At 45.8% G+C, this 10,000-nt stretch overlaps 2 protein-coding genes across 5 annotated transcripts in view; both read right to left on the bottom strand.

Moving 5' to 3' along the window:
• wdfy1 (WD repeat and FYVE domain containing 1) overlaps window positions 1–2,087 on the bottom strand; it is a 13,875-nt gene extending 11,788 nt beyond the window's left edge. The window contains exons 1-2 of one of the 2 annotated variants that reach the window (XM_042708778.1): window positions 1,844–2,087; window positions 662–729 (exon numbers count right to left, since the gene is read on the bottom strand). In XM_042708778.1, coding sequence (XP_042564712.1) covers window positions 662–729; window positions 1,844–1,980 — 205 coding nt within the window. In that variant the 5' untranslated portion in view covers window positions 1,981–2,087. The remainder of the gene's footprint in view (window positions 1–661; window positions 730–1,843) is intronic. The other variant, XM_031574064.2, reaches the window with a different exon arrangement.
• A 187-nt stretch (window positions 2,088–2,274) lies between these two features.
• serpine2 (serpin peptidase inhibitor, clade E (nexin, plasminogen activator inhibitor type 1), member 2) overlaps window positions 2,275–10,000 on the bottom strand; it is a 9,854-nt gene continuing 2,128 nt past the window's right edge. The window contains exons 3-10 of one of the 3 annotated variants that reach the window (XM_031574063.2): window positions 9,211–9,438; window positions 8,446–8,643; window positions 6,935–7,133; window positions 6,455–6,552; window positions 4,217–4,303; window positions 3,519–3,602; window positions 2,941–3,015; window positions 2,275–2,791 (exon numbers count right to left, since the gene is read on the bottom strand). In XM_031574063.2, coding sequence (XP_031429923.1) covers window positions 2,978–3,015; window positions 3,519–3,602; window positions 4,217–4,303; window positions 6,455–6,552; window positions 6,935–7,133; window positions 8,446–8,643; window positions 9,211–9,438 — 932 coding nt within the window. In that variant the 3' untranslated portion in view covers window positions 2,275–2,791; window positions 2,941–2,977. Of the gene's footprint in view, window positions 3,016–3,518; window positions 3,603–4,216; window positions 4,304–6,454; window positions 6,553–6,934; window positions 7,134–8,445; window positions 8,644–9,210; window positions 9,439–10,000 lie in introns of all 3 variants that reach the window. The other 2 variants (XM_031574062.2, XM_031574061.2) reach the window with 2 other exon arrangements.

The following is a 10,000-nucleotide window of genomic DNA, read 5'->3' as shown; positions in this document are numbered from 1 at the left end:
GTTTTTAAGGCAAAGTCATGTGAGCTGATGTGATGAACTGAAATGAATCTTGAAAATGTTCTTTTTACCTCAACAGTGCGTGTGTGTGTGAACATATATGTGTGTGTGTGTGTGTGTGGCACTGATAAATGCTTGCTAACACCACCAACAGCCCAAACGGCACTGATAAAAGCTTGCTAACATGTTCACTTATTGTGCTTTTCTGGCCTTTTTTCAGGTGTTCCGACCCAAACCACTGAACTACACAGTGCATAGCCTAGACAGGAAGTGTGAATGACAGCTGTGTTCACAGTGCATAGCCTAGACAGGAAGTGTGAATGACAGCTGTGTTCACAGTGCATAGCCTAGACAGGAAGTGTGAATGACAGCTGTGTTTAATCACAGGACCATATTCACCACAATTATTTCGAAGGTGATATCGAAAGTAGTAACCCTACAAACCTCAAAACGAGTCAAATTGTTGCATAGTATTTAACTTTAACAAAGCGGTGGGGTTCTATTGTCCGGTGTTGACAAATGTGGTAATTATGGAGATGTAATTATTTTGTTTTCAAGACAGAAACAATTAAATCACACATGCTGTAGATGATAGGCTTAGTGTGTATGTGTGTGTGTGTGTGTGTGTGTGTGTGTGTGTGTGTGTGTGTGATGGCACACTCACAGGAGACGGTGTGGAATATGCTGGGCCAATATTGTCCGCTGTCTCTCTTCAGCCAAACTCGAATCGTCCTGAAAACAAAACAGGAAGGTTTGGCTTCACATTCCCAAACAGGAAAGGTTTGGCCTCACATTCCCAAACAGGAATGGTTTGGCTTCACATTCCCAAACAGGAAGGTTTTGCTTCACATTCCCAAAGCTGGGCCGCTACATTGTCTCCGGATGGGCTCAGCTGATGCGGGGACTGGACGGGCAGGCAATCGCATCAGCAGAAGCCTACGCAACAGCGTCTTCGGACGCGTCCTTGACAACACCTCCAACACAGTGATGAAGCTGTCACTACGTAACATATTTGGCTGTGAAGGGGCTCTGCTCTGCCAACTTGCCAGCGCAAACACTGACAGCTAACACTCCACTGGCACTATGCTGCCTGATACGCAAATGTACAACCCCCCCTTAAATGTTCTAAAATAAAATGTACAATAAGAACACAAACACAAAACACAGGTACTAAGAACCAAATGTTTCAGGGACAAGGTTGGCGGCCCTTTGGCGAGTTCACCTTTATTACATTGGATGTCCGCATCAAGTCTCGTCAGTAGGTTGACTTCTCAGAGCAACAGAATAATGTATATGATAACGACTAGGGGCAGGTAAGATAAGTCTTCCCCATCTCATAGCCTAACTCATATTATGGACGTCGATATATTTATGTTGGCTAACCAACTAGCCAATTATGGATAGCCGAGTTCCTACTGATTCCACTCAGCCAACACCTGCTTTATCAACCACAAACCTATAACAATTCCACCTCCAAGCTAACGATAACATTATCATAACACTTCACTTGAAGTTTACCGAACTACCAGAGTAACGTTACCGTTTAGTTTGCTAACTGACGTAAGTGAAATACAAAACTCATAGCGATGAGGTAACTATCGATAGAGATCACAATATTCCACACCGTGGATAATGTTGTTGATCTAGTAGCTAGCTAGCGATACCGGAATAACATGATCGAGATCTTCTTACTATGGTTAGTTAGCTAGCTACTCATATCTTCAGTAATAAGAATATCAAGTTGGTGTATGTTTTATCCATCAATCCATTTATCCCAAAACATCCAGTAGCTAGCTAACTGTTAGCATATCCCCGAAACGCGTCCAGCAGGCATCGTCCCACTGACCTGTCCTCGCTAACTGTGATGACTCCGTCCTCTTTGGGGATTAACACCGCAGCGTTCACGGCATCCTGATGGCCTTCAATCTTGTTCAGTAGTACAGGTCTCGAACTCTGAGGCCTGGAATGAATCTCGGCCGCCATAGTTGTTTTTCTTATGCCCCTATTGCCTCTTTGCCTTCTCTACTCAACAGGACGAATCAGCTGACCACCAAGGAAGTTCACCACAACACTGGAATGATTACCGTAATGTAGGGTACAAACTCGCCTTATAAATATACACCGGGTGCATCGTATATTTGAGGCAAAATTATTTTACAAGAAGGCCACCCGGTGTTACACAACAGTGGATCTTTGTCGAGGATATAATCATCTTGTCTTGGTAACATTTCACACGTACAACACGTTGAAACACGTTAAAAAAAATTAGACAGCATGTTTAGTCCAAAATGAAAAAGCCTACTTTATTAAATATCACACTGGGGTACAATACAGCAAGTGTGTAGTCACGTTGAACATGTTAGGCAAATCAAACTCTTTTCCTTTAAAGAGTACAAAATGATTATCACAAAAGACAGGACAGAATATAAAACTTAAGGCATTAAAAAAAAATAAAACAAACACTATGGGTTAGTCACACAAGGAATGTATCCCTACTCTCCTCTAGCAGGGGTATGCAAGATACTGGGATATAAAACGTACGTAAAATACATTACAAATGGAGCAAACCTCCACATCCTATGACTCAGGACATTTAAACACTTTTGCATAGTGCAACATGACCTGTGTGTGTGTGTGTGTGTGTGTGTGTGTGTGTGTGTGTGTGTGTGTGTGTGTCTGTGCGCGTCACATTGGACATTGGAGCTATCAGCAGGTAAAAGAAGTTGAGAAACAAACGCACATGTATTTCAGTCAGAGCAAAATCAGTCCATGTCATAGGTGTGTGTGTGTGTGTGTGTGTGTGTGTGTGTGTGTGTGTGTGTGTCCATGTCATAGGCTCTAGACTTGGAGAGATAAGGTCTCATGTCATGTCAGTGTGGTGGTATTTATGTATAGGTGAGTGTGTGTGTGTGTGTGTGTGTGTGTGTGTGTGTGTGTGTGTGTGTGTGTTTGTTTGCCCAGGTCCCCTCAGAACACTGGCTCAAGGTTCGTTGATCTGGCCGGCGAAGAGAATAGTTCCTGAGGAAAGAAAAAGAAGGTTCCAGAAGAATCCAGATCAGCCTGAAAGCTTAGCACTGGTGTTCAGAAATGGGAAATGTGCATAAAGTGTCTGTGTGTGTGTGTGTGTATGGATATGTGTGTCTGTATGTATGTGTGTGTGTGAATGTGCACCATATGTGTGTGTTCTTGTGTGTGTGGGGTGGTGGTATGTGTATGTATGTGTGTGTGTGTGAATGTGCACCATATGTGTGTTCTTGTGTGTGTGTGTGTGTGTGTGTGTGTGTGTGTGTGTGTGTGTGTGCACCATATGTGTGTTCTTGTGTGTGTGGGGTGGTGGTATGTGTATGTGTGTGTGTGCACCATATGTGTGTTCTTGTGTGTGAGGTGTTGGTGGTATGTGTATGCACCATATGTGTGTTCTTGCGTGTGAGGTGTTGGTGGTATGTGTATGTGTGTGTGTGTGTGTGTGTGTGTGTGTGTGTGAGGTGTGTGTGTGTGTGTGTGTGTGTGTGTGTGTGTACCTGTGGGATTGTGACGGATGAGGAACAGAAATGGTCTGTCTACACTGACCCACGGCGGGGAGGACCGGGCCAACAGGATCGCAGCTAAAGAGCAAGACAGAAACACACACACACACCATATCAACCCATTACACACACACACCATATCAACCCATTACACACACACACACACACACACACACACACACCTTATCAACCCATTACACACACCATATCAACCCATTACACACACACACACACACACACACACACACCATATCAACCCATTACACACACACACACACACACACACACCATATCAGACCATTACACCCACACACACACACACACACACACCATATCAACCCATTACACACACACCATATCAACCCATTACACACACACACACACACACACACAAACCATATCAACCCATTACACACACACACACACACAAACCATATCAACCCATTACACACACACACACACACACACACACAAACCATATCAACCCATTAAACACACACACACACAAACCATATCAACCCATTACACACACACACAATATCAACCCATTACACACACACAAACACACACCAGATCAACCCATTACACACACACACACACAAACCATATCAACCAATTACACACACACACACACACACACAATATCAACCCATTACACACACACACACACACACAGAGAGAGACAAACTCACTGGTTGCTGCGGCAGCTTTGGTCCCATCTTCGTTGACCTCAATCTTGGCTTTCTGCAAAGCTTTGGACACATACACAGGCTCCTCACCTGTGCACACACACACACACACACACACACACACACACACACACACACACAGAGATTATTATATTGCTTCTTGTATAATCTGGTTTAATCAACACTTAAATCAACACTCAAATCCAAGACAAATAAAACAGGGGTACGTTCGTCGTAGGATTGAAGCTAAGTTAATCAATTGGCCTTTTAGCCCGTTAAGATTAGCGAGCTGATTGAGAACAGCAAATATCGGTTCGTTAACGGCTGACCCGCATCCTAATCATGTGGTTAATTTCAAGCAGGCTAAAGTTATCATGGCTTTTGCGCGTGCACGTCCTACTTCAAAAGGCAGCAAAGGTCGATCACCAAAACCATGATTTTCTAACGGTATAATGGTTCTAAACTCAAAGAAAAGGGCTCTTTTTTTCTCCGCTGGCGAGTAGGAGATGAACATGAACGCTTATGAAGAATACAAGACCATAATCATGGCAAAATTCAACACCACCACCGCTGTGAGAGCAAGGTGTGTTGGGGTGTTTATAGGGTGATATCTATGTATGAATCCCTGATGGCAAGTGTCAGCTGGTACAGAGGTTTCGTCTACCTGTTTGAATCTGCATGGTTGCCAGTTCAAATCCCCTCACCTCCTTCCTCGATGTAGTTTTACATTTCCTTGGAAGTCGCTTTGAATAAAAGCGTCTGTTAAATGACTAAATGTATTAATAACAAATGCAATAAATTGAAGCAGCGAAAATAAATTGGCTGTATTTCTCTCTATTCTTATCATGAGTCCACCGTAATCATTTTCTACAATAATGATATGCTATGGTGTACTAATAACACTCATATAATTACGAGTGCTTTGTTCTCCGCATCACCGACACTACAAAAATTTACCACTCGCAAAAAAGCGCAAGACAGTCAATGTTCGACTGTGGTGTTTGCAATAAATGACTCGAGAAGGTCTTGTAAATTAATGATTCCTTGTCGGCTGAATCGGTAGCGCTCATACAAGAATAATGGATCTTGGTGATCGCAAAGAACTCTCTCCCTCCGCTAATCTAACTCTAATATCAGTCCTTGGTCAATGGGATCCCTCCTTTTTCCGGGGGTGTGGCAAGCTTATCCAGCTACACTTAAGTTAGCCTGCCCTGGAGCAGGTTAGTGCTAATCGATATGTAACTATGGTGATTTATCAAAAGTTGCTTCCACGAACCAAAAAGAGGGGCGTTTTTTATCTTAGCCTGAAAATTAGCTTGCTAAACCGTTTAGCGAGCTACGACGAATACCCCCCAGATCTAACAGGTCTTAGCTGCAGTACCACATACAAACACACACACACACAAACACAGTGCTGCAGTACCATGTCACAGCAGACTGGGGTCTTAGCTACAGAACCACACACACACACACACACACACACACACACACACACACACACACACACAGGGGTCTTAGCTGCAGTACCATGTCAGAACAGTACGAGGCAGAAGAGCCCAACACACAGACACTGAATTTCACAGGGAGAATGCCAACCACACACACACACGAGATTGCCAACACACACACACACACACACACACACACACACACGAGATTGCCAACACACACACACACACACACACACACACACACACACACACAGGGGGCATGAGAATGCCAACTCCACACTTTTCTCTCACACATACACAGATAAGTTTGTCTCTCGCACACACATGCGCACACACACACACACACGTTTGTCTCTTGCACACATACACACACACACTTTTCTCTCTCGAACACACACACACATTTTTGTTATAGCTTCTCTGTCTTCTGGATGGTATTAAGTAAGTTCAATTTGTGTGTGTATGTGTGTGTGTATGTGTGTGTGTGTGTGTGTGTGTGTCTAAGAGCCATGGAGAGGGCAAAGAGCAACACGGCATTCCTCATGCCTGTGCCCAGCTCCACCCGAACTCACACACACACACACACACACACACACACACACACACACACACACACACACACACACACACACACACACACACACACACACCTTATCAAATGAGTGTTGCTATGGTAAACCTGGAACTGCACTGTTTACTTCTGGGCAGGTATACTTGGTAGTAGGTGTGTGTGTGTGTGTGTAAAATATATAGCATGTGTGTGTAGTTATGGGGATTGTGTGAAACTCACTCAGGTGGCGAAAGTCAGCCTTGGCCTCACTGAAGACGTCTGAGATCCCCAGAGATGACAGAGGGGCCTCCAAATCCACCTCAGCCTCCACTGTGAACCTGCAGACAGACAGACAGACAGACAGACAGACAGACAGACAGACAGACACATACAGAGAGAGAGAGACAGAGACAGACAGACAGACAGACAGACAGACAGACAGACAGTTAGACAGACAGACAGTCAGACAGAGAGAGAGACAGACAGACAGACAGTCAGACAGAGAGAGAGAGAGAGACAGAGAGAGACAGACAGACAGACAGACAGAGAGAGAGACAGACAGGGAGGGGGAGGGTTGAAGAGAAAGAGAGAGGGGTGGGTGAAAGAGAGAGATAAAGAGAGGAAAAGTCTTCATCGATTCATGTCTGTAACATACATAAATACAAGCATTGCAAGCGTGATGAATGAGGGTGTGGCCAAAGTAAAGGAGGTGTGTCTCACTTAGGCAAAAGGAGGCGGATCTTCCTTTGGGCCATCTGACTGGTCCAGCTTTGCACAGTTGCCGTGGAGATATGTGGCAAGATGGCCGTCAGGGGTGTGTCTTCGTCAGCTGGGAGCGCAATGAACATGCTCAGGCTGTCGCCATGATACGGCAGCTCAATCACCTCATACTTCAAGCCCTCCGGAGTAGACATCAAACCTGAGGGAGAGAGAGAGAGAGAGAGAGAGAGAGAGAGAGAGAGAGAGAGAGATAGATAGATAGATAGATAGATAGATAGATAGATAGATAGATAGATAGATAGATAGATAGATAGATAGATAGATAGAGAGAGAGAGAGAGAGAGAGAGAGAGAGAGAGAGAGAGGGAGAGAGGGAGAGGGAGAGAGAGAGCGACAGAGATAGATAGAGAGAGAGAGAGAGAGAGAGAGAGAGAGAGAGAGATAGAAAGAAGACTTTGATGGTTGTGGTCTTTCAGTCTGCCATGTTCCCAAGTCAAGGAAAGAACACAGGTGTGAGTGTTAATGTGTGGGTGTGTGTGTGTGTGTGTGTGTGTGTGTGTGGATACAGATGTATTCATTTATATGACCTTGCATGTGTGTGTTTTAGTCCTTGTGGTTGTTTTTGTGTTAATACTGCAGCACAACTCAGGTTTAAAAGGCTTGTGGTCTGGTTTTTAATCATCCCTGCAATCCCCATAACTACACACACACACAGCTGTTTGTCTTGGGGCACACACTCACACACACACACAGCTGTTTGTCTTGAGGCACACACACACACACACACACACACACAGAGACACACACAGAGACACACACACACACACACACTCTCCTCGTCCTAGTGGTGAGAGCAGAATTCAAATGGAAGAGTGCGAAGCCAAATGGCTCCAATTAAAACTCATTAGCAATCTTACAAACTATTGTGCAACACTCAAGTACTTTTCCAGATGCCTGCAAACCTTAACTGTGAGGAGAACCTGGACCGGCATGACGTGTGTGTGTGTGTGTGTGTGTGTGTGTGTGTGTGTGTGTGTGTGTGTGTGCAAACTTTAACTGGACTAAACTTGGACCGCCAGGCAGTGACAATTCTTAGAAAGCGTGAGACTGAAATCCAATGACTCCCCATAAAACCCACACACAGACACAAACACAGCAATACATATCTAACTTTTGTGGTGTGGTGTGTGTGTGTGTGTGTGTGTGTGTGTGTGTGTGTGTGTGTGTGTGTGTGTGTGTGTGTGTGTGTACACATGTGAGCGTGACACATACTAAAACATAGTATGTATTTGTGTGTATGTCTGTTAATGTGTGTGGGCATGTGCGTCCATGTACGTGTATGGATGTATTGTGTGTGTGTGTGTGTGTGTGTGTGTGTGTGTGTGTGTGTGTGTGTGTGTGTGTTTGACTGACCGATGTTGAAGACAGACAGCTGTGACATCGTGGGGACCTTGAGGGTGGTGCCGTGTGTGTGTGTGTGTGTGTGTGTGTGTGTGTGTGTGTGTGACTGACCGATGTTGAAGACAGACAGCTGTGACATCATGGGCACCTTGAGGGTGGTGCCGTCGGGGCGGGTGAAGGGGCGTGGCCGGGTGTTCTGCGGCTGGAAGCGGGACCTCCATAGGCCCTTGAAGTAGATGGAGTTCACCACCACCAGACGAGTCATACTGGGGTCCAACATGTCAGCGCTCACCAGGGTGGGGATGTGGCCTACACACACACACACACACACACGCACACGCACACACACAACCGTATACAAACACACATCAACATATTGCCTTCATATTTCTGAATCGGTTTCTGTTTTTCCTTTGAAAACACACACACACACACACACACACACACACACACACACACACACACACACACACACACACACACACACACACACACACACACACACACACACACACACACACACACACACACACACACACACACACACACACACACACACACACACACCTTTGCAATGCTTTTTGATTGTACAGAGGTGTATGTGGCCTGCATGCATACACACACACGCCTTTGCAAAGCTTCTTGATTGTATAGAAGTGTATGTGAAGCATGTCGAGTTGCTATTCAGCTATAACTGGGCTATTCAAATAATAAAAATGATCTTTTCGCCTTACTTTGCCTTGACCTGCGAACCCCCCCCTAACACACACACACACACACACACGCACACACACACAGTATAAATAAGCCTGTGACCTGAGCACACATCAGGTCTCAGGTATTCAGGTCAAGGGTGAGAGTTGAAAGGTCACCCACCCCTGGTGCGGTTATTGACCCAGTCATTGATGGTGGCCGCGGCCTGCTGTGGTTGGCTGAAGTCGAGGTTGTGGCTCTCGGACAGGAAGTTCTCCCTGTTTGCGGACAGGAAGTCAGGTTTGATGGTGGAGCCTTGCTGATGGAAGATGCCATTCGCGATGACCACAACGTCAGCGTTGGATCGCCCCGTCAGAGACTTATGCAGCTTACGCAACATCTTATATGGACCTGAGAGAGAGAGAGAGAGAGAGAGAGAGAGAGAGAGAGAGAGAGAGAGAGAAGAGAGAGAGGGAGAGAGCGAGAGAGCGAGAGAGGGACAGAGAGAGAGAGAGAGGGAGAGAGAGAGAGCAAGAGAGAGGGACAGAGAGAGAGAGAGGGACACAGAAGGAGAGAGAGAGAGAGAGAATGAAAGAAACAATGAGACTAAATGAAAGTGTGTCCTGTAAAATGAACCATGTCAGCATCACATCACTCTGACTCTTATCTTTACTCTCAACTTTCACCCTACTTTCTCTCCCCCCTCTCTCTCTCTCTCTCTCTCTCTCTCTCTCCCCCTCCATCCCCCTCTCTCTCCCCTCCCTCTCTCTCCCCTCTCCCTCCCTCTCTCCCCTCCCTTCCTCTCTCTCTCTCTCTCCCTCTCCCCCCTCTCTCCCTCCCTCTCTCTCTCTCTCTCTCTCTCTCCCTCTCTCTCCCTCCCTCTCTTTCTCCCTCCCCCTCTCCCCTCTCTCTCCCCTCTCTCTCTCTCCCTCCCTCCTTCTCCCTCTCTCCCTCATCTCCTCTCTAATACCCC

This window comes from Clupea harengus, chromosome 9 (genome assembly GCF_900700415.2).
Source record: "Clupea harengus chromosome 9, Ch_v2.0.2, whole genome shotgun sequence".
Classification (NCBI taxonomy): Eukaryota; Metazoa; Chordata; class Actinopteri; order Clupeiformes; family Clupeidae; genus Clupea; species Clupea harengus.
The sequence above is the reverse complement of the archived record's forward strand: the minus strand, read 5'-3'. Positions and strand labels throughout refer to the sequence as shown.